General features: G+C 39.6%; 1 protein-coding gene across 2 annotated transcripts; it reads right to left on the minus strand.

Annotated features, from left to right (window-relative positions):
* Positions 1–1068: 1068 nt before the first annotated feature.
* Positions 1069–24807, minus strand: EAPP (E2F associated phosphoprotein). Of its 2 annotated transcripts, XM_037136078.2 has the most exons (6): positions 24638–24807; positions 17892–18073; positions 16115–16210; positions 14705–14822; positions 9656–9766; positions 1069–1636 (listed from the first exon to the last, which is right to left on the minus strand). In XM_037136078.2, exons 1-6 carry the CDS (start codon positions 24709–24711, stop codon positions 1360–1362), a joined length of 858 nt encoding a protein of 285 aa, XP_036991973.1. In that variant the 5' UTR covers positions 24712–24807; the 3' UTR covers positions 1069–1359. The 2 variants fall into 2 exon arrangements, with proteins under 2 accessions (XP_036991973.1, XP_036991974.1); XM_037136079.2 differs by lacking the exons at positions 1069–1636; positions 14705–14822 and having other exon boundaries at positions 9699–9766.
* Positions 24808–25500: the final 693 nt, after the last annotated feature.

Consider the following 25500-nt stretch of genomic DNA (forward strand, 5'->3'; position numbering starts at 1 on the left):
TTCAATTCCCAGTCAGGGCACATGCCTGGCTTGTGGATTCAGTCCTTTGTTGGGGTGTGTGCGGGAAGCAGCCGATTGATGTTTTTCTCCCTCCCTTCTCCTCTGGAATCAATAAAAGAAAAATTTAGCCTGCGAACCAGAGAATCGCGGTTCGATTCCCAGTCAGGGCACATACCAGGGTTGCAGGCCGGTTCCCTGCAGGCCAGTTCCCAGCAGGGGATGCACAAAAGGCAACCATACATTGATGTCTCTCTCCCTCTCTCCTTCCTTTCCTCTCTAAAGATAAATAAAATCTTAAAAAAAAATTTATAGTTGACACAAGGGGCAACAAGAGGATTTTTAAGTCCAAGGCTGGAGGGTGAAGCTGGTCTTCCTCATTACAAATTTCTATTTCACTATGTTAATTCATTAGGTTTAATTTATTTTATTGTTTCTAGAGTACAGAGGAAGGGGTGAGGAGAAAGAGAATCAATCTGTTGTTCCACCTATTTATGCATTCATTGGTTGATTCTTGTATGTGCCCTGTGGATTGAACCCACAACCTCCATGTACCCAGATGATGCTCTAACCAACTAAGCCACCCAGCCAGGGCTGTGAAATTTAGAATATTAGTAAGCACAGTCCTTTTAAGGAAAGACCTACATTAATTACTCAAGGCACCCAGCAATACAAACTCCATGCCATTCTAATAGTCGCTAAATACTGTCACTCCATCCTATGGGGTAAAAGAGAAATAAAGCTATTTCACCTGGCTGGTGTAGCTCAGTGGATTGAGCCTGTGAACCAGACAATCGCGGTTCAATTCCCAGTCAGGGCACATGCCTGGGCTGCAGGCCGGTTCCCTGCAGGCCAGTTCCCGGCAGGGGACGGATGAAGGCAACCACACATTGATGTTTCTCTCCCTCTCTCCTTCCCTTCCCCTCTAAAGATAAACAAATAAAATCTTTAAAAAAAAAAAAGATATTTCTAATAGCAAAACCAACAGACAGAAGTCAGGAAACAGTTTCTAGCTTATTTGAACCAAAAGTATATCTAAAATAAAAAATAAAAACAATAATCTGAAAGAGGTTACTTATAACTCCAGAACATTTTAATTCTAAAGAGCTTTAATAAATAAAAAGCCCCAAGTTTCCAATGGCCACAAAAAGGGAATGAATAATTAGTCCCAATAGAGCTGAGACTAGTTTTTTTTAGAGAAGGGGGAGGGATGAAGGTTGGTAACCATTCTCTTACAAAAAGAATAAAACACTGCTTCTCCAACCACTCAGAATGTCACTTGCTATGAATCGGCAAGAGGAAAATAACTGTCCACATTTGCCTTATTTACAGTATTGGGCAATGAAATGCCCACTTAGCTATTTAGGAATGGCTTGCTAAAACGTTGAAAAAGTGAAAGACTTCGTCCTTGTCATAGACTGCCACTTCGGTGGAACACTCGGTGCACATAACCGGGTGATAGATTTCTTCCACTCCTGTCTCTGCCTGCTCTGGAGCATCCTCACGGTCAGACCGCATCTTCTTACGGCCTCGCTTTTTCTTCTTATCCTCTGGGGTTTTGTATCTTAGAACCTCCTCTTTGTTGACAGTGCAATTCATCACAAACATTGCTCTATACTGAGTTTTGTATGATTCATGCCTAAAAGAAATAAAATGGAGAATGTCTGTTTATGTTCTATTGTAATAATTATCCACTTAGATAAAATTTGAGAACACCAAAAACTTACTGAAATACCAACCAAAGTAAAGACATGAGAACAAAATGGGAAATTTACGGAAATGTTATGAGGTATTTTTTTAAGATTTTATTTATTTTTAGAGAGAGGAGGAGAGAAACATCAATGTATGGCTGACTCTCATGCGCCCCCTACTGGGGACCTTGCCTGTAATCCAGGCATGTGACTGGGAATTGAACCGGCAACCCTTTGGTTCGCAGGCCTGTGCTCAATCCACTGAGCTACACCAGCCAGGGCAAGTTATTTTAAGAATAGGAAGAACTTCTGCCCTGACTCATCTGGCTCAATCGGTTGGTTACTGTCCCACAAAGCAAAAGGTCAATGGTCTGATTCCCAGTCAGGACACATGCCTGGAACGCAGGTTCAGTCCCTGGTCGGGTCACATGCAAAAAGCAACAAATCAGTGTTTCTCTCTTGCACCAGTGTTTCCCTCTCTCTCTCTCCCTTCCCCTCTAAAAACAAATAAAGTATTTTTTTAAATAGTTAATGCTTCCTTTTTCTTCTCATAAGTTTAATATTTTCCTACTTCTTTTTCTAGTTAGTGAATTGTTTTGCTTTATTTTTCTTTAAACTTCATGTAACAGAAATGTCTTTGTGGCTAACAACAGTGAACTCCAGTTATGCCTTCATTAGTCCCAAATGCTGATCTCCACCATCACCTCCACACCAGTAACTTAAGACTGTGCAAGCTGGTGCTTCTCCAGGCAAGACTATAAAATTCTGTTTATATTCCACTGAATTGGAGTTCTGTATTAATGTGGAACACAATTTTTACCAAGGAAAATTTCTACTGTTAGATCTGAAGCAATTTCTTTTGAGTATAGGAACCCTGTAACATGGTTTAATTTGAAAGAAACAACTTAAATACATTTCACCTTCATTTCATAAACATATTCTAGGTGTCAATTAAGATACAAAAAGTTTAAGCGTTCATATGGGAAGTAGATAAATTAATTGTTGCACATCAGAAACCTCTAGCTAGCCAATAAGAATTCCATCAAACTACTAACATATCCACCACTACATCACTTAGTACCAGCTAACTTGACTCAAAACATGGACTAAGCTACGCATTTGAAAGGCCACCAAAAAAGAAAAAGGTAGAAAGGATATAGTCAACCCTCCATATCTACCAGTTTTGCATCCACAGATTCAATCAATCACAGAGAGAAAATGGTATTTTTTGATCTACACTCAGAAGTCCATGCCAAGGGTCAGATATATGCACTGTTCTCTGCCATTGTGTAATACAAGGGACGTGAGCATCCATAGATTTTGGTACCTGCTGTGGGGCAGGAGGTGGGGGACTGTCCTAGAACCAGTTCCCCTCTGATACCAAGGGATAACTATATTTGGATTAATAGAATGAAGAAGAAAAAAATAAAACATGATCATCTCCACTGATGAAGAAAAAGCATTTGACAAAATTCAACATGCTTTCATGATAAAAACACCCAATAAACTAGGAATAGAAGAAAAATTCCTCAATACATTAAATGCTATATATGAAAAGCCCAGAGCCAGCACCATACTTACTGATCAAAGACTGAAAACTTTTCCTCTAAGATCAGCAAAAAGACAAAAATATCTACTTTCACCACTTCCATTCAACAAACTATTGAAAGTTCTAATCAGCCCTGGCTGATATAGCTCAGTGGGTTGAGCGCAGGCCTGCAAACCACACAATCTCGGTTCGATTCCCAGTCAGGGCACATACCTGGGTTGCAGGTCAGTTCCCAGCAGGGGACTCACGAGAGGCAACCACACATTGATATTTCTCTCCTTCTCTCTTTCCCTTCCCCTCTAAAGATAAATAAGTAAAATCTTTTAAAAAAAAAAGTTCTAATCAAAACAATAAGGTAAGAAAAAGAAATAAAAGCCATCCAAATCAGAAAGGAAGTAAAATTACCCCTAGCTGGTGTGGCTCAGTTGGCTGGACCATCTTTCCATAAACCAAAAGGCCACAGGTTTTTGATTCCCTGTCAAGGCTGAGGGTTCCATTCCCAGTCAGGCCCTTGACAGAGGCAACCAGTGATGTTTGTCTCTCACATCATATTTCTCTGCCTCTCTCTCACCTTCCCTTCCCCTCTCTCTCAAATCAACAAGCACGGTGAGGAGAAAGAAGGAAGAAGGGAGGGAGGGAGGATAAAAAGGGAAGGAGGATGAATGAGGGAAGGGTGGGTAAAGGATGGGGGAGGGAAAGAAGGAATAAAAATGATCTTTGTTGACAGATGATGTGATCTTACATGTACATTGGGTTGGCCAGAAAGTTCACTTGGTTTCTTCTCTGTAACATGGCTCTAGTACCACTTGGTTGTCTTTAACTTCATTTGAAACAATTTTCTTAGACTGTATTGTAACAGCTGTAATATCAGTGTGCATTTTTTAAAAATTACAAAAATTGGTGAATTTCTGGGTAGCCATTTTAATATAGAAAATATGGAACATTTTCAGATCATGCTTTATTATTTCAAGAAAGGTAAAAATGAACTGAAACACACATAAAAAAGATCTATGTAGTGTGTGGAGAAGGTGCTGTGACTAATCAAACATGTCTAAAGTGGTTTACAAAGATTCATACTGGAGACTTCTCTCTGCACAATACTCCATGGCTGGGTAGACCAGTAGAAGTTGACAGCAATCAAATCAACACATTAATTAAGAACAATCAACATTATACTATGTGGGAGAGAGCTGACATACTCAAAATATCCAAATCAATAAAATTAACTGCCCTGGCTGGTGTGGCTCAGTGAATTGAGGACTGGCTTGCCAACCAAAGGGTTGCTGATTTGATTCCCAGTCAGGGCACATGCCTGGGTTTACAGGCCAGGTTCCCCGGTGCAGGGTGTGCGAGGGACAAACCACACATTGATGTTTCTCTCCCTGTCTTTCTCCCCCACTTCCTCTCTGTCTAAAAATAAATAAACAAACAAATAAATAAAAATTGACTGTTAAAAATGAAAAATGTATCTTTTATTTTACAGGAAAATACAGACTTTTTGACCAACCCAACAGAAAACTGTAATGTTTACAAAGAAAAATTATTAGCAATAATAAATTAATTCAGCAGAGTCAAGGGATACAAAATGAACACACAAAAATCTGCTGTATTTCTATACACTGACAAGGAACAACCCCCCAAAAATGCATAAAAGAGATCACCAGAGGCTGGGGCAGTGGGGATGAAGAATGAGGGTTTATTGCCTAATGGCTACAGAGGTTGTGTTTGAAAACGTTCTGGAAAAAAAATTCTGGAAACAGACAGTGGTGATGGTTGCACAATACATGTGAATGTTGTGAATGTCACCAAATTGTACACCTAAAATGATTACAACAGAAAACAAGATAAGAGCGTCACTGTTACCACTCCTAACCAATATGGAACTGGAAATCCAAGCCAGAGCAATCAGGCAAGAAAAGAAATAAAAGTCAGAGACTTCTGCCAAGATGGAGGTGTAGGTGGAAGCACTGCACCTTCTCCCACAACCAAGTTTAAAAACAACAAAGTTTTAGCAACAAAAACGCAGACAAACCACAGAAAATTGAACTACACGGAACTCTTGACAACAATGAAACCTTCAGGCAAACCGGTAAGAGGGGCAGAGCCAGCAGCAGAGCGGGGTCAGGCAGAAAAGACCCACCAGACCGACCCAGGCCCAGGTGTGCAACCCAGGTGCGCCAGCAGCCATGGCAGATCCCACGTGTGGAGAAGCAGGCGGACCCACTGAGGGCTGATCACAGTCACACATTCGCGCGCAGATAAACCGGTGAAGGAGCTAGCAGTGAGACGAACCACACAGGCCCCAGCGGCAGGAAGCGGCAGAGGGAACTGCCACTGTCCCTCTCTGACCCCGCCCCCACTTACAGAGTCACAAACCAGTGACCTGAGTAGCCCCGTCCTGGTGAACAACTAAGGCTCTGCTCCTCACGCCTAACAGGCATGAACAGATCGAAACATGGCACAAGAACAACTCAGAGCCCCAGAGCCAATAAATCTAAGCAATGAAGAAATAGCCAAACTTTCAGATGCACAGTTCAAAACACTGGTGATCAGGATGCTCACAGAACTGGTTGATTTTAGTCACAAATTAGAGGAACATATGAAGGCTAAACTAATTGAAATGAATGGAAATGCAAAGGAAACCAATAATAATGGAAAGGAAACTGGGACTCCATTGGGAGTGGACCAGAAGGAAGAAAAAAATGACCAAAGAGAAAAGGATGAAGAAACAAGAATTCAAAAAAATGAGGAGAGGCTTAGAAACCTTCGGGACATCTTTGAACTTTCCAACGTTCCAACATTCAAATTACAGGGGTACCAGAAGGGGAAGAGGAACAGCCACCAGTGGAAAACTTATTTGAACAAATAATAAAGGAGAACTTCCCCAATCTGGCAAAGGAAATAGACATCCAGGAAATCCAGGAAGCTCAGAGAGTCCCAAAGAAGTGGGACCCAAGAAGGAACACACCAAGGCACATCATAATTACATTAGCCAAAATGAAAATGAAGGAGAGAATCCTAGAAGCAGCAAGAGATAAGGGGACAGTCACCTACAAAGGAGTTCCCATCAGACTGTCAGCTGATTTCTCAAAAGAGACCTTACAGGCAAGAAGGGGCTGGAAAGAAGTATTCCAAGTCAAGAAATCCAAAGACCTACATCCAAGATTGATCTATCCAGCAAAGCTTTCATTTAGAATGGAAGGACAGATAAAGTGCTTCTCAGATAAGATTAAATTCAAGGAGTTCATCATCACCAAGCCCTTATTATATGAAATGTTAAAGGGACTTACCTAAGAAAAAGAAGATAAAAAAGATGAACAGTGAAAGGACAGCAAACTCACAGTTATTAACAACCACACCTAAAACAAAAGCAAACTAAGAGGACAGCTAGATCAGGAGCAGAACCATAGAAATGAAGATCTCAAGGAGGGTTAGCAACAGGGGAGTGGGAGGAGGAGAAGGGGGGCGAAGGTACAGAGACTAAGTAGCATAGATGGTAGGTAGAAAATAGATGGGGGGGGCAAGAATAGTATGGGAAATATGGAATCTAAAGAACTTGAGACACATGGTCATAAACTAAAGGGGGGAATGGTGGGGGAGGGGATGTGCAGGGTGGAGGGGAATGAAGGGGGGAAATAGAACTGTAATGGCATAATTAATAAAATATATTTAAAAAAATAAAAATAAAAAGATAAAAGTTATCCAAATTGGAAAGGAAGAAGTAAAATTATCTGTTTGCAAATGACATGATCATGTATATATAAAATTCTGAAGATTTCACCAAAAACAATGTTATAATAAATGAATTCAGTAAAGTTGCAGGACACACAAATCAATACACAAAAATCTGTTGTTTCAGTAACTATCTGAAAAAAAAATTAAGAAAACAATTCTGTTCACAGTAGCATCAACAATAAAATACTTAGGAATAAATTTAACCAAAGAGGTAGAAGACCTATACACTGAAAACTATAATACAATGATAGAAAAAATTGAAAAAAAAAAACCAAAAGATGGAATTATACCCTGTGTTCATGGTATGTCCATACCACCCAACGCCATCTATAGAGTCAATGCAATCTCTATCAAAATTCTAATGGCATTTTTCACAATAATAGAAAAAATTCTAAAATTTACACAGAACTACAAAAGACCCCAAATACTCAAAACGATATTGAGAAAGAAGAACAAAGCTGCAGGCATCATAGTTCCCTGATTTCAAACTATAATACAAGGCTAGAGGGTATGGGAATGGCATAAAAACAGACTCATACATCAACAGAACAGAACTGAGCAAGAGCCCGGAAGTAAACCCTCAACACATAACTTAATACTTGACAAAGAAGCCAAGAATATTTTATGTGGAAAAGACAGTCTGGAGGTTCACATGCAAATGAATGAAACTGAACCCCTATCATACACCACTCACAAAAATTAATTTTAAATGGACTAAAGACTTAAATGTAACGCCTGAAATTGTAAAATTCCTAGAATAGGAGAAAAGCTCCTTGACATTGGTCTTAGAAATGTTTTCTGAATATAACACCAAAAGCATAAGAAACAAAAGCAAAAATAAACAAGTGAGACTACATCAGACTTTTTAAAAAGCTTCTATACAGCAAAGAAACAATCAAGGCACATGCCTGGGTTGCAGGTTTGGTCCCCAGCTGGGAAGTGTATGAGAGGCAACTGATCAATGTTTCTCTCCCTCTCTCTCTTCCTCCCCCTCTCTCTAAAAGTAAATAAATAAAATCTTAAAAAAAATAAAGAAATAATATCACTAACTCAAAGAGATATCTGCATCCCCACCACAGCCAGGCAGGTGATCAGGGTCAAAATGAAGTCATAAATCATATCAATAAATTGTGCCCTTGATATAATATAAAAATGACACTTTGTGGTCTTCCCCCAAAACCCTACTGCAACATTTATTTACAAGAGCCAAGACATGGAAACAATCTAAGTATCCATCAATAGATGAATGGAGATGAATGGATAAAACAATCAAGTAAATACACACAATGAAATAGTATTCAGCCATTAAAAACAAAAGAAAACCCTATGTTGCCATTTGTGACAACATAGAGGGCATCATGCAAAGTGAAATAAACCAGACACAGAAAGACAAATACTGTATGATTTCACTTAAATGTGGAATCTAAAAAAACTGAACTCATAGAAACAGAGGAGAGATTGGTGGGAAAGGGTGGAAGGGTGAAAAATATCAAAGGGTACAAACTTCCAGGTATAAGATGAGCAAGTTCTGGAAATGTAACATATAGCATGATGACTGTAGTTAACAATACTGTACTGCATTCTTACAAGTATTAAATAGTTAGAGGTAGATCTTAAGTTCTTATTAAAAAAAAGTAATTATGTGAGGTGATGGATATGTTAACTAACCTTATTGTAGTACTTTTGTAATATATTCACATATCAAAGCACATTATACACATCAAACTTACACAATGTTAATCATATCTAAGTCAAAAAAGCTGAGAAAAAAATTTAAATTAAAAAAAATTTAAATGGTTTAGTTGACAATAAACTGAATAGTCGAATGAAGTATTCTTCAACAGCAAATTTTTATAATGGTTAAAATAGAAAATTTTCTGTTACATGTATTTTATCACAATTTAAAAAAAAGTATATTTGAGGGATATCATTCCACAACACACAGAGAAGTTTCACTGAATCCTTGTCAATACTGGCAAGTGCTTTACTTTAAACTACTTGTGACAGAATCTACATATAAAAAATTATTTGTATAAAGATCAGCCATGTAGCACCAAGGATATATGGGATCATAACCTTATCAGAATTCCTAAGTACCTCAAAAATCTACTTCTGACTTTTAAAAAGGCCCACCACGGCCCTGGCTGGGTTGGTTACAGTGCCATTCTGATACTCCAAGGTTGTGGGTTTGATCTCTGGTCAGGGCACATACAAGAATCAATCAATGAATGCATCAAGAAGTGGAACAACAAATCAATGTTTCTCTCTCTTTCTAAAAAAAATCAACAAATTTTTTAAAACATGAGAGAAATCTGTTTATAAATAAATTAAATAAATAAATAGGCCCACCAAGCCCTGACCAGTGAGGCTCCGTTGGTTGGAGTATCATTCCATAGACCAAAAGGTCGTGAGTTTGATTCCTGGTTGACACACATAGCCAGGTTGCCAGTCTGGTCCCCAGTCAGGGCAAGCATCTCCATTCAGGGTATGTACAAGAATGCAACCAATGTTTCTCTCACATCAATGTTTCCATTCTCTCTCTCTCTCACTCTCACTCTCTCTCTCTCAAAGCAAGGAAAAAATGTCCTTAGGTGAGGATTTTGGGAAAAAAAAAAAAAGCCCACCAAGTTGGTTCTTTTTTGTTGTTTTGTGTGTATGTGTATACTGTTACCCTTTAGGTTACCTTTGGCAATCTAGACACAACGTGGTCATGCAGGCAGGGCAGTTCAAGACAGCATCACTATTTGGAACAGGCTGTTGTTGATGTGCCCTCTGTCTTCCAAAACCATGGTAGCTACAACAGAAAAAGAAAGTGCGGGGGGAGACACATTAAAGCCAAATCTTGATTTCTCATGCTACTCTCCAATAAAAGTAATCAGTAATCCTTAGGAAAATGGTTGATTCTAGAAATAGAGCATACAAGATGAACCTGGAGCAATTTGTGGTGTCAGAAAGTAAAGATGTGCTGAGAAAAAAAACAAAACAAAACAATGAAGTAGGTATGCAAACAGGCACAGAAGTCAAACAAATGTGTCCTCAATGACTAAAGCTAAAACAATTAGAACAACAAAATAAAGGACTGTATTATAACCCAAAGAATAAATACTCATGAATCCATGCTGATACAAGTGACTGAGCAAATAAATGGGGGAGAAAAGACAAATCCTGTACAAAAGAATTAGAAATAATTTATGAATATATTCTCCCTCATAACTCCCCACTCCTTAAATCTGGGAGTTATGAGGGAGAATATATTCTCCCTATGTACAGACTCCTTAAGTCTGCACATAGTGACTTCCTTCCAAAAAGGACAGTATGAAAAGAAGGGGAAAGGGTAACGTTATAGAAGAGAAACCTGACAAACACTACTTCACCAAGGTGACCAAAGTCAACCAACACTTATAGTCATAAATCATGTTGATAGTATGTGCCCTTGTTACAATGTGATAAAAATGTCACTGTGCCTCTCTTTGGTCTTCCTGCCAAAAACTGATAATCCCTGTCTAATTACAACAGAAACATCAGACAAATTTCAATTAGTGAAGCCTCCCATGATACAGTCATGTACCACATAACAATGTTTCAGTCAATGACAGAACACGTATACAATGTGTTCCATGGATTATAATAGAGCTGACCAATTCCTATCACCTAGTGACACTGTAGCCATGGTTACATCACAGCACAATATATTACTCACAAGTTTGTAGTTATGCTGCTATAAACAAACCCATTGTGTTGACAGTCATATAAACATCTAGTGCATACAATTATGTTCAGAACATAATACTTGATAATAATAATAAGTAGCTATGTTACTGGGTTATGTATTTACTATATACTTTTATCAGTAGTTTAAAGTTATTCTTTCTACTTATAAAAATAAAATGCTGTGAAACAGTATACTGTGTTATGCTGGCAGCAGCTTTATGCATTTTGTGTTTACCAAGTCTCTTTTCTTTTTTATTAAATTTATTGGGGTGACGTTGGTTAATAAAATTATATAGGTTTCAAGTGTACAATTCCATGATACATCATCTGTATATTGCATTGTGTGCCTACCACCCAAAGTCAAATCTTCTCCTGTCACAATATATTTGATCCCTGCCCTGACTGGTTTGGCTCAGTGAGTTGGGCATCATCCTGCAAACCAAAAGGTCACAAAAGGTCACCAGTTCTATTCCCAGTCAGGGTATGTGCCTGGTTTGTGGGTTTGGTCCCCGGCTGGGGGCATGCAAGAGGCAACCAATCAATGCTTCTCTTGCACATTGATGTTTCTCTCCCTTCCCCTCTAAAAATAAATAAAGTCTTTAAAGTCTATTTGACCATCTTTACCCATCCTTCTGGTAATCACCATCCTGTCTATGCCTATGAGTTTTTGTTTGTTTGTCTTGTTTATTGATTTGTTTCATGTTTAGCAAGTCTCTTAATAGCATCCTTTTCTCTTATGCTTGATTTAATGTCATGTTGTTTTGCACATTTAGTGTAGCCTAAGTGTACAGTGTTCATATAGTTTACAGGAATGTCCTAGGCCTTCACGTTCACTCACCAGTCTCTCACTGACTCTCCCAGAGCAACTTCCAGTCTTGCAAGCTCCATTCATGTGTAATAAGTGCCTATACAAGTGTACTATTTTATCTTTTATACCGTATTTTTACTGTACCTTTTCTATGTTTAAATATGTTTAGCTACATAAATATTTACATTGTGTTATAACTGTCTACAGTATTCAGCAAGTAACATGCTGTACAGGTTTGTAACCTAGAAGCAATAGGCTAGACTATATAGCCTAAATGTACAGAAGGCTATACACCATCTAGGTTTGTGTAAATTCACTTCATGACATTCACACACGACAAAAATCACCTAACAATGTATTTCTCAGAACGTATCTCTGTCATTAAGTGGCACATGACTATACTTGACCATTGCTCCTCAAAACTGTTAAGGTCATCAAAACCAACAAAAGTCAGCCCTGACCAGTGTGGTTCAGTTGTTTGGATGTCATCCTGCAAAAGATCGCAGGTTCAATTCCCAGTCAGGGCACATGCCTGGGTTATGGGCCAGGTCCCCAGGAGGGGGTACACATGATGCAATCACACACTGATGTTTCTCTCCCTCTCTTTCTCCCTCCCTTCCCACTCTCTAAAAATAAATAAATAGAACCTTAAAAAAAAAGAAATTCTCTATTGTATCAGCTCGATTTTTCTGGAAATCTAAAACTATTCTAAAAAGTAAAGTCTATTAATTTTTAAAAACACAGTAAAGCCACATTTAAAAAGAAGCAAGTAAGATCTAAGTGCCTCAGGATTTTTGTCTGTTTTGTTTGCTGTTGTATTTTGAGAGTCAAGAACATTGTCTGGCTAACAGTAAGTACTCAATAAATATTTGCTGATTGAAAGAATAAAGCATGGTGCCCTGGCTGGTGTAGCTCAGTGGATTGAGGCTCGCAGTGCGAGCCTGAGAACCAAAGGATTGTGGTTTGATCCCCAGTCAGGGCACATGCCTGGATTGCAGGCCAGTTCCCAGCAGGGGACACACAAGAGGCAGCCATACACTGATATTTCTCTCCCTCTCTCCTTCCCTTCCCCTCTAAAGATAAATAAGTAAAATCTTTAAAAAAAAAAGAAAGACTAAAGCATGGATCTACTTATGAAGACACTAAAGTATAAAAGCCTGTATTATTTTATTTTATTTACTTTAAAGAGAGGGAGAAAGAGAAGGAGAGAAACATGAATGTGTGACAGAAATATCGATCTGTTACCTCTCACCCTCCCCCAACTGGGGACATCACCCACAACCCAGGTATGTGCCCTAACTGAAAACTGAACCTGCGACCTTTCGGTTCATGGGCCAGCGCTAATCTACTGAGCCACATCAGCCAGGGCTAAAGGATATATTCTTAAAAGGGGCTTATGGTAAACTCCTGAAAAGTGAACAACAAAAGGCAAGTAGCTCAGCTGGTTACAGCGTTATCCCAAAACCCCAAGGTTGTGGGTTGGATCACCAGTCAAGGCACACACAATAATCAACCAATGAATGCATCAGTAAGTGGAACAACAAATCAATGTTTGTTTCTTCTCTCTCTCTCAAATCAAGAAATAAATAAATAACTTTAAAGCAAATCTTTTGATATTAACTTCCTAAACTTTTTAAATGTTTATGGTGAAAAATTCTGAAAACATGTGGCCTGTATTTTATTCCTTTTTTTAAATTTGTTTCAATTACCATTTATCCCCCTTATACCCTTTTCTACCTCCTCCCTATTTTCTTCTTAAAAGTTTAGCAAATTTCAAAACACAAACCTCAAGAAAGTAACTTTTTCATTCAATAGACACTTACTGAGGGCCAAATTTAACAATGTACAAGATGCCTGGGATACAAGCATTGAATAAGATCACTGCCCTCATGGTGCTTACAATGCAGGGAATTCATTATTTGAAGGTGGCTTCTGTGGACTTACAAAGCAACTACCACTTAATGCAGAAATGTGAATAAGTCAAAAAATTGTTATTTCTTCTAAAAATCATATAGCGATGAAAGATATTCCATCTTTCTTCACTGACAAATTCTGTCACCAGAATCAGGAGCGAGACTGTAAACTCCTTGACTATCTATAGATCTCTCACATGTTCATTTCACACTGTGACCCTGGGTTAGTATAGCTCAGTGGATTGAGCACAGGCCTGCAAACCAAAGGGCTGCCAGTTCTACTCCCAATTAGGGCACATGCATGGGTTGCAGGCCATGTCCCCAGTAGGGGGTGTGTAAGAGGCAACCACACATTGATGTTTCCCTCCTCTTCCTCCTTCCCTTCCCCTCTCTCTAAAAATAAATACATAAAACCTTTAAAAATTACAAATCCCATGCATATTCTTTTTAAAAATTGTTTTTTAAATGTTCATTTCACACTGTGGGTGATCAAAAAACATTCATTAAATAAATGTAAGAGGCAGGTGGATGAAGTGGTATGCATGGGTGAAACAAACAAACAAAAAAAGATAAAATGGAAGAATAAAGGCTGAAAGGTGGTATATGAAGACCTACACATCAAAATACATCTGGACTTGAAAAATACAGATTCCTGGACTCCACCTTACCTGAATCAAAACCTCCTAGACTACAACTCAAGGGTTTGCATTTCATTCTTCCCAAGTGACTCTGAAGCACAGCCAGGTTAAGGAAGTACTATTTAATAGTGGAAAGTTGCCTAGTTTTTACTTTTTTGACGTACCAGCCTTTATAAAATCAAATATGAAAATGAGTACGGAGTTTTCCCTTAGGATGATGAAAATGGTTTGAAATTAATAAAAGTGTGAATATACTAACTGGCACTAAATTGTTCACATTTAAATGGTTAGTTTTATATGTGAATTTCACCTCAATTTTTAAAAATCCAATTTGTACAGAGTTAAAAAGAACAATTCAGATGTAGAACATAACATCCACACTTCTCCACATGAACTCTTAATCTCCAACTAGTTTTAATAAATTCAGCTTTGGTTCTTGAATAAAGAGACTGACTACAACAGTTGGAACTCAAAAGTTTTTAAAAGATCAACTGTCTGAATGAAATTTGCTTTATTTTCAAAATAAAGTACTCGGCAGTTTTTCCTCAAGCTTGTTTATGTCTGTACAAACATATACACATGCATTCAAAATATAAATGTGGTGAAAATTATATCTTAATCATTTTCTCTAAAGATTCTAAATATTAAATTTGAATTCTTACCCTCTTCTCCGTGCATCGACCCAGGCCTGATCTCTGTCATCTTTTTCAGGATCGTACAGTAATTCATCATTTGTTGGGATCCTGCGTTGTGTCTTCTTCTTTTTCTTGGTCACCTGTGCTAATTTTGAAAATGTTAAGGACATGGCTAAGTATTATGTCTAAAGTTCACACTTTTTTTTAATACAGAATGAAGAATCCAATTTCCTAAGCTACATATTTTTCCTATATTCCTTTAAAAATTTTTAACTATTTCTCCAAGTATAGTTCTTGTCCAATTAACAAAATGCGTTAAAATGAAGATGACCAAAGTGGCAAAACTTTTTTTCACCAAAAACTGGTATCTCAAGAGTTTAAATAATGAAAATTCAGAGTCCAAAAAAGGCTCCAGAAAGCAAGCTAAGAACAGAAACTATTTTTGATATCTAAAGTCTCCACAAGTTCCCATATATGAAATACTACTAAAATCCGAAGAAAATATTTCAAAAATGAATAAAAAAAAAACAACAAAAAACTATGGTCATCGCCCTGACTAGCTTGGCTCAGTGGGTTGAGCGTCATCCAGCAAACCGAAAGGTCCCAGGATCAATTCCAGGACAGGGCACATGCCTGGGTTATGGGCCAGGTCCCCACTTGGGGGAGTGTGAGAGGCAACCAACTGATGTTTCTTTGGCACACTGATATTTTTCTCCCTCTCTTTCTTCCTCCCTTCCCCTCCCTTTAAAAATAAATAAATAAAATCTTTAAAAAAAGAAAAAAACCTATGGTCATCCCCATATACTTGAACAGGTCAATATTTAATAATATATAAAATAATTTATTTACCATATAAACTTGTTATTTGTGTATTCCAGGGTAATTACTGATATAATTAAATTAGTTTTAGATTTTGTCAACATGTTCAACTGTGCTCAAATTTTGTATTAAATCAATGCTGAAGAATAGAGGGGCTTCTTTTTTAAAAAAAAAGCAAGAAGTAAGGGCAAATTATGCAAGGGGTAAAACTACAGAAACTATCTGCAGGTGTGAAAGCAAACGCTGCTGCGCAAAGGACCCTGAAGGAGGAGGGAGGCAGCGAGTTGGGACAGACTCTCCCTCTCTCCGCTGGTGCCTGTGCAGTGCCACTGTTGGTCCCATGTCCTCACATGTGTGCATTCCCATCTGTTCTTTTACTTTTCTTGTAGTAAAACTGGTACACAAGGTGATATATATTTCAGGTGTACAATATTATAATTCAGTATTTGCATAAACATCTGTTCTTATTCATTGATCCTGCTTTTGTTTTCACATCAACAGACTGCAATTTCTTCTCTAAAAAACCAAACACAGAGGAAAAACCTAATACCAAGTAACTCCTAGGTAAACTTTTTTTCATAAAACATAACTGCTAAGCCTGGTAAACATTTTACTTACCTGCTTTGTCTTCATCGTCAGAATCGGAATCAAAATATATGTCATCATAGTACTTTGTCAGAGCTGTTCCAGCTTTCCCATTTCCTGAGGAAGACCCTGTTCAAACCACAAGGGAATTTTACACACTAAACCATATATAATTGATAAGGAAAAATCTTCATTTATTCTTCCATCACCTCAAAGTAATTTTAACTGATTCCCAATCACATTCAGATGGGAAAATACTTCCATATCAATAACTTATTGGACTGGTTCCCTGTGCAATAACAGAGATCTGCCCCTACTTGTTTAAATGTTCCGAGTTATGCCCTGGCTAGTGTGGCTCAATTGGCTAGAGCATTGAACCCAAAAGGTTGCGGGTTCAATTCCCGGTCAGGGCACATGCCTAGGTTGTGAGCTCAATCCCTGGTCAGGGAGCGTACAGGCACATATAAGAGGCAATGATTGATGCTTCTCTCTTGCATCAATGTTTCTCTCTTTCCCTTCCTCTCTCTACAAAAAGCAATGAAAAAATGTCCTCAAGTATTTAAAAAAACAATATTACAAAACATGACATTATCTTTCTCTCCCTTCCCACAAATCTAATTAAATAAAATAGCCATATTTTCAGATCACCAATATACATATCTCTTTGAGACATGCCATATACTGTGGAGAATGTGGAATAAACATCTTGTTTTAAAGGGACTTTAGGGGAAAGCAGGTAAGAGCTCCACAGAGAGGCAGAATGACTCAAGAACTCATTTGTGCCCAACGCCATGATATTACCTATACTTATGTCATATGCCTGCATCCCTAATTTTTCCTCTTAATTAAAACCCACTTTTGCACCCTGGCTGGTGTGGCTCAGTGGGTTGAGCAGACTACAGACTAAAAGATCAGCAGTTAGATTCCCAGTCAGGGTACATGTCAAGGTTGCAACCCAGGTCCCCACTCAGAGGCATGCGAGAGGCAACTGATCAATGTTTCTCTCATAACGTTGATTTTTTTGTTTGTTTGTTTAAATATTTATTTATTTTTAAAGAAAGGGAGGGAGAGAGAGAGAGAGAGAAACATCAATGCGTGATTGCCTCTTGCGCACCCCCAGCTGGGGACCTGGACCACAACACAGGCATGTACCCTGACCAGGAATCGAACTGGCAACCCCTTGGTCCACTGGCCAGTGCCCAACCCACTGAGCCACAACAGCCAGGACACAACATTGATGTTTATCTCCGCCTTTCTTCCTCCCTCTCCCTCTCTCTAAAAAATAAAAATAAATAAAACCTTTTTTAAAAAATCTACTTTTGCTTTTATTATTATCATACATGGTTTGATTCTTAACAATTCATACATAGCATATCAACACGGAAACCAATGCTAAGGAGTCCTACTATCACGAACCAGTTTCCAAGTCAAGTATATTTTACATAAAGAGCAAGTATCAAAATGAAGTATGTTTCATTACTTACTAAAACAAAGCAAGAATTTATGCAGACACAGCATTCAACCTGCCATATCAGTGCTACATAACCCTAAAAATACTTCTATAAGACTATCTTTTTTTGTTGTTATTGTTAATCCTGGGGTAAAAATTACAAAAGGAAATCATATAAGTAAGCAGTACTAAATAATCTTCAACAACACAGGAAATTCCTTCACTAGTCATCAAAGGAAAGTATGCTCAGGTTGCCCAATACATTTATTCATTCACTCAGTGTTTGTTGAATACCCACTGAAGGTGCTGGGGACCCAAAGAGCACAAATATGGTTCTTGCCCAGATGGAGCTTAGTTTACCTGTATCCAGGGAGGATAATTTGCCCTCCATTGTTTTTATAGTGGAATTTAATTCAGCTTCCATTTCTTTTTCAAATTCATCTTCGCTAGATGATTCACTTTCTCCAGTAAGACATTCTCTGATGAGTTTTCGTTTTTGGTCAGGAGTTCCATGTAAAAGCACATCCACTTCATCTTCAGAACTAATATATATTTGAAGCATAAAGAATATGAACATTAAATAATTAAAATAACATATAACCCCCTTCATCTCACTGCCCCAAAATTTTAAGTTTTATAAGGTTGCATTAAATTTATCTGGCATATTAGAGAGCTATTCTCACTTAGATGAATCATTTCTGCATATTTCCAAATATACCTTTTTAATATCTGTATAAACATCTTCTTGTAAATGTACATTTATTTCTAGCTCTTTGATATTAAATACAATGAACATCTCTGTACATGTAAATTTTTTGTTTATTTCCTCAGACTAAATGTCTAAAATTAGATACAAGCCTCTTTCTGACTTCCTGAATTACCACACTTCTTTCCAGAAGTATTTCACCAATTTATAATTCCATCAGCGATGAAAAGTTTACTCCACAGAACTAGGAGTTTTTTAAAACTCTGGACACTTAAATAAAACCTAAAAATATATTGTTGGGAGCCATCCTGCCTGGTTTCAGGGACTGTAGCCTCATTAATGGACAATAAGGGTCCCATAGCTAGAGCTGAGTGAAAAGGACTTGGGAACATGAGCCACTAAGGAGACAGAACATTTCCTCCTGGCAGGAGCACAGCCCCTGCCTCACTTCCCCCTGCTAGGCCTGGGTAGATGACAGGTTAGCCAATGACCAGTAAGACCCCAATGGGGGTGACCTAAGACAGGCACAGTCGCAATGAGCCATCAGGGAAGGACTTAGGGGTCTTCAGAGAAGGGACTGACTCTCACCCCTTGGCTTTGTCATAATCTGAGTCCTCAGTCTTTCTTTAAAAGTCTCTTAGCCCTGGCTGGTGTAGCTCAGTGGATTGAGCGCAGGCCTGGGAATCAAGCAACCATGGTTCGATTCCCAGTCGGGGCACATGCCTAGGTTGCAGGCCAGTTCCCAGCAGGGGACACACAAGAGGCAACCATACACTGATATTTCTCTCCCTCTCTCTTTCCCTTCCCCTCTAAAGATAAATAAATAAAATCTTAAAAAATATATATATATATATATATATATGTATATAAACATAGATTTCTTTAAAAAAAAAAGTCTTTTAGCTGCTTTGCTCTCCCTGCCCAACTCAACCTGGGAACAGGGCCAGAGGCAGCTGTGACCTTGTACTGGAACGGATGGCTCCATGGGCAAATCTGACCAGAGAAAGAATATACATTGTTTCTTTGAGGTTTGCTCTGCCCTGTTGCTATGAAACAGACTTGAGCTAAAGCCAACCCTGACCTGAGACAATCCCTGTGTTTCTTCAGCTATTATCTGTAAATGATGTCAGTAGCATTTTGGGCACTGGTTGATGAGCTTTATGTGCATACTATGTATCTCTGTGTGAGCTGAACTCAATAAAAACACAGGGAAGATGATGTTCTGGACCTTTCTCCTTTAAGGAACTGGTCACCTTTGCTCCCCAAGCAGATCACATTCTCATTCTTATTCACAACAACCTGGAAGAACTCTGCTGGCAGAGCACTCCCCATCAAAATATAACTACTATATCGCTAATACAGCCACATAAAATGTTAACAGGTAGTAATTAAACATTACGATTTAAAAGGCACAGTGCTACAAAGAACTATAAAGAAAAAGCTAAATTATATTCCCAATTCTCCAGAGCAATTTCTGCCAATTTATTTGGCTTGCTGTGCCTGGTTTCCTCATCAACAGCCTTATGACAAAATTACACCAAATATCAGCAGGAATATCTGAAATGCCTAAGACATTTCTAATACAATCAATAGTACACAAGTAATGCTCAATTACTCATGGTCTGATAAATAGTTACAGACTACTCCTGGTTTTAGATTCCCTATTTTTGTCTTCTATAAACTCCAGCAGAAGGGGAATCAGAAAAACCCAATTCACAACAATCAATTTTGCTAATGATAGAGGCTTCTACTCCCAAGAAATTTCCCATACAACATCCTGACAAGCACACTTCCTCTTTCTTCATCATCACTATACTTACTCAGGTCCTCTTAAATTTACACCATATTCTAAGGATCTTCAAGCCTCCAAACTCTTCTTTTTCATTCCACCCTTAACCCTGCTGCCAGAACATTATTCCTTAAAAAACTCTCATCTCACCACTACCCTGCTCTGAAAGAAAATGTCCATGGCCAAACCTCTGAGCACAACATTCAGAAGAGCTTTCTACAGTCTAGTTTTAGCTTATCCTTTCAACCTTGAACTACCTCAGCGGTCTTCAACATAGGGCAATTCTGCCCCCCAGGAATCATTTAGCATACCTAGATACATTTATGACTGTCACAACTGAAGTCTGGAGGAGGAGCTACTGGCATCTACAGCCTACAATGCACAGGACAGCCCCCCTCAACAGAGAAATATCTGATGTAAGATGTCAATGCTGCAGAGGTTGAGAAACTCTCTGATCTATTCCAGTGTTTCTGAAGTGTGGGATGTAGGAGATTATTTTAAGGACTAGCAGAATAGATAACAGCCCATTAAATAACAGTGAAGCTATTATACTGGAAATGTAAATTGGTACTATGGAAAACAGCTTGGCAGTTCCTTAAAATAAAACTAACAGGCAGCCCTGGCTGGTGTAGCCCAGTGGATTGAGCACAGGCCTGTGAACCAAAGGATAGCAGTTCAGTTCCCAGTCAGGGCACATGCCTGGGTTGCAGGCCAGTTCCAGCAGGGGACCCACAAGAGGCAACCATACATTGATATTTCTCTCTTTCTCTCCTTCCCTTCCCCTCTAAATAAATTTTTTTAAATCTTTAAAAAAAAAAAAAAAAAACTAGCATGCAATTACCATACAACCTACCAATTGATATCCTGGGCATTTATCCCAGAGAAATAAAAATGTATATGTAGCCCTGATTGGTGCAGCTGAGTGGATTGAGTCCAGGCTAGGAACCAAAGGGTCACCAGTTCGATTCCCAGTCAGGACACATGCCTGGGTTGCAGGCCAGATCCCCAGTGGGGGGCACATGAGAGGCAACCACACACTGACCATTCTCCACCTCTCTTTCTCCTTCCCTTCCCTTCTCTCTAAAAATAAATAAATAAAATCTTAAAAAAAAAAAAAACCACGTATATGTATACAACTATACATGAATGTTTAAAGCAGTTTTATTCACAATAGTAAAAAATGGAAACAACCAGATGTTTTTCAATGAGTGAATGGTTAAATGCAAAATATCGCTCAGCAATAAAAAAAGAAGTGAACTACTGATATATAGGACAATGGGGATATACTCCCAGAGAACTATGCTGAGTGAAAAAAGCCAATCCCTTTCCCTGGCTGGTGTGGCTCAGTGAATGGACTGCTGGCCTATGAACTAAAGGATCGTGGGTTCAATCCCTAGTCAGGGCACATGCCTGGGTTGCAAGCCAGGTCCCAAGTAGGAGGCGCGTGTGAGGCAACCACAAATTGATGTTTCTCTCCCTCCCTTCCTCACTAAAAATAAATAAATAAGCCCTGACTGGTATGGCTCAGGGAATTGAGTATTGTTCTGCAAACTAAAAATAAGTAATTTTTTTTAAAAAGCCAATCCCAAAAAGTTATAAACCACAGGATTCCAGTTACCGATTTCTGAATATGACAAAATTATAGAAATGGAGAATAGACTAGTGGTTATCAGAGGTTAAGTAGAGTATGCGGGCAGGAAGAGGGGAATATGAAGGATCCTTGTGCTGATGAAATGTTCTGTAACCCGATTGTATTAATGCCAATATCCCAGTTGTGATATCATACTAGTTTTTCAATATGTTAACACTGGAGGAAACTGAGTAAAGGGACACAAGCTGTTTTCTTTTTTCTTTAAGATTTTATTTTTATATTTTTAGAGAGGGGAGGAGAGGGAGAGAGGGAGAGAAACATTGACAGGTGAGAGATACACCAATCAGTTGTCTCTCATTTGTCCCCAATTAGGAACCTGGCCAGCAACCCAGGCATGTGCCCTGACTGGAAATTGAACCGGCAACCTTTCAGTTCACAGGCTAGCACTCAAATCCACTAAGCCACACCAGCCAGGGCCCTGTGTACTATTTCTTACAACTGCATGTGAATCGATGTCAAAATTTTTAAAAATAATTTAAAAAAATTAAAACACAAAGAGAGTTACTCATTTCTCAAATTTTCTTCTTGTGATTATTTCTAAAAAGTCTCAGCACTTAGCACTGCAGGGAAGGAAAATATATCATAGGCCCTGTATATTCTTGTTGAGTTCACCAAGGATGCAAGGTTCTCAACACTCTTTACCTAGGCCACTTCTCAGGGTTGTGTGCAGCATAAAACCTTGATGGATGAGGTAATGTCATTATCCAGAACAAAGATCAGGCTTATCTACTGCCTGCTGCAACAGAGGTGGATTCTCCAAGCTCAAGTGGTGCGTTAACCCACTGAATGTGTAGCATCCATCTGGGTCTCTCTCTGTGTAACCAACTATAGAAGTTGGGAAGAGGGATCAATAATGCTCCTGCTACCTGTACTGTGAGTTCTCTGTAATCTGGGAGTCTCAGATCTTCTACCAGCTTCCATAAAGCAGTAACAGGCTATAAAGTATTAGCATATTAAGTGGGGTAAAATCAAATCCTAACAGACACCCCTTACCTCTCTACAATCAATCCCCTCTTTATTTTTAATATTTTTATTTATTTATTTTTAGACAGAGGGGAAAGGAGAGAGAAAGAGAGGGAGAGAAACATCAATGTGTGGTTGCCTCTTGTGCTCCCCACACTGGGGAACCAGGCTTGCAACCCAGGCATGTGCCCTGACTGGGAATCGAACCAGCAACCCTCTGCTTCACAGTCCAGTGCTCAATCCACGGAGCCACACCAGCCAGGGCTCAATCCCCTTTTTAAAACAACAAGCACTGGATTCAGGTTGGCCAGGCAAGCTGTCCTAAAGGATTGTTTTGTTTTTACAGTATTCATTTTTTATTATGTTACCACTGACAACTTCAAAGGATTATAAAGCTTTCTTTAAGACATTTAACTACAACCCTGACCAGTACCACTGAGCTGGTTGGGTGTTGGCCAGCAAAGCCAAGGGTCACCAGTTTGATTCCCAAGCAGGGTGCATGCCTGGGTTGCAAGCATGGTCCCCAGTTGGGGCACATGCAACAGGCAATGGACAGATGTGGCTCTTACGTATCATTATTTCTCTCCTTTCCCCCCCCCCACCTTCTCCTTGCTCTAAAAATAATAAACAAAGACTTTAAAAAAAGATACTTAACTATAAAAATGTAAACCAAGTTAAAGAAAAAGATTAAATAACACATGAATATGGTGATAGTAATGGCAGAATATAAATCAAGCCCAGGATACACTCCTATATTCCAATCAAATCAAATTACTAATTACAAATAAACCAAATTACTAATCTAAACCTACATATACCTTTCCCAAACCTGACTCATTAACTGAAACTCTCAGTTAATGAGAGTTTCTCAGGGACTCTTAGAAGCCATCTTCACTCCCCACAACAGAAATCTGCTCTGCAACCTGATCTCCTATGCCTAGAACTCCTCCCCAGGATAATGCAAGGAAATACTGTGATTGAACGTAGGACAGTTTTACAGAAAGCTCAATCGGATGGAATGTTAACGTTTATAAGTAGGATCTGCTGACGGCTTTAAAAATGGCTAAATGTGACTACAAACCTCTTGTCAACATAATTGCAAGTTTCTCTCAGGTAGGATTAAGCCCTTCCTTTTGGAAATTCCCACGGAACTTCACCTGTGCGTATCTCGGATCACCGTTTTCTACAATGCTTCAGAGATGCATTCGTATTTCCAAGATATACACCTTCCGAGGTATATATCTTATTTCCCCAACTATTCTAGAAGCCTAAAGAAGACAAAAACTTTATGACTGACTTCTTTGGCCCAGAGCAAGCATAGAAAAGGTGCTCAAAAAAGTCTGTTTGAAGGCTGACCAGAGGGGAAAGGGGAGGGAATTTCAGGGGAAAAGGGGAAGGATTTACAGGAAAAAGTATAAAGGACACATGGACAGCAACTGGGGGGGTGGAAATGGGAGGGAGGTGGGGAGGGCTGGGGGGGTGGGCTGAGATGGGAGTACAAGACAGAAGACTGTACTTGAACAATTAAATAAAAAAAGAAAGGATTTTTAAAAACGTCTGTTAAATATCCCCTTATTTCTGTTTATGGCATATTAGTCTTCTAGATCGTCACTTCACACCAAGCCCCATGAGTCTTACAACATACTTATGATAGTTATTGTATCTCCTGTTGAGAGGTGAGAAACCGAGGATAAGCGACTTGCCTTGGGTTACACTCAGTAAGCTGCAGAGGCAGGATTCGGTCACACGGCTTTGGAAGACTCGCGTGTGATTCCAGAACAGCCCCCTTCCCCGCGCCGGTGTGGGCCCCGCCTCCCCCGTCGCTGCAAAACCTCACCGAGACTCCCCTTGGCGTCCCATAGGCGACAGCGGGGCGCCACGGAGGCCGGAACCGCTGGGCCTAGGGTCCGCGCAGGCCGGGTAAGCTCAGCGAAGGGAGAAGACTGAGACCAGGCCGCGGCCGGAAGCCTCGGGGGCGGGGGCGCGCAGGGGCCCACCTGCTCAAAGCCGGCTCCTCATCGCTAGGCTCTTCAACTGTGTAGGGGTCATAGTCATCCTGGAGCCGGTTCATGGTGGCCTGAAAACTCAGACGCCGTCCACGGGCGTCCCCCACAGGATCTATTTCCACCGCAGGTCCCTCCACTAAAGCGTTACGACCTCCTCTTCCGCTTGCACTTCCACGTCCCGCCCCTGCGCGCCTGCGCAGACCGTGGCGGGGGGCGGGGAGTCGGGTTGTATTTACACACAGACCGCAGTTGTTTCTTCTTGCCTGAAACTAGGTACTTCCACACTGGATATAATCATCGAAACCTCCTTAAGTGGGGTCTGTGAGCTGAACAATCCACGTGCAGTGTCTCATTTTGTGACGTAAAAAGCAGAAATCTAGGAGGTGAGGGACATGCAGCCAGTGGGTTCTCAAACGCGGGCACCCGACCGTCCCTCCAACCTCGCCTCAAGCCATTGTAGCTTCTTTTCACTTTGAAGCTTCTTTTCACCGCGCGGCCGCCTCGCCTTCACAGTATTCACTCCTCAGTCTTACAGCGGCCCTGACTTTTTGCCAAAAAGTTGCTGTCACCAGTTACTTCCGAATTACCTGTTTTGACCTCTTTCTTCTCAGTCTCAACCTTTGCTCAGCCCTTATCCAATTCCACTCGATACTTGCGCTGAGCCAGATGACAGCCTCATGATTGTGACACCATCTCTCCCCTGTTTCTCTACCGGCCTCTTCTCAAGTTCCTCGTTGCAGACAACTCTCTCCTCTTCATGATCCCACTGAAATAACTACCCTGTCTTATCTGGCCCTTGCCCTCTCTTCGCTACTGTGTCAGATTTCCAGTAGCCTGGGCTAGATATCTCCGGC

Source organism: Artibeus jamaicensis, unplaced genomic scaffold (assembly GCF_021234435.1).
Source record: "Artibeus jamaicensis isolate MK-2021 breed Jamaican fruit bat unplaced genomic scaffold, CSHL_Jam_final contig_3168, whole genome shotgun sequence".
NCBI lineage: Eukaryota > Metazoa > Chordata > Mammalia > Chiroptera > Phyllostomidae > Artibeus > Artibeus jamaicensis.

Excerpts from the sequence above, each read along its gene's own strand:
- EAPP (XM_037136078.2), bottom strand. The coding sequence starts at position 24,711 with ATGAACCGGCTCCAGGATGACTATGACCCCTACACAGTTGAAGAGCCT. Across the intron at positions 16,211-17,891 it reads ATTATCCTCCCTGGATACAG|GGTCTTCCTCAGGAAATGGG; the intron begins GTAAACTAAGCT and ends TGGTTTGAACAG. Across the intron at positions 9,767-14,704 it reads GTCGATGCACGGAGAAGAGG|CTACCATGGTTTTGGAAGAC; the intron begins GTAAGAATTCAA and ends TTTCTGTTGTAG.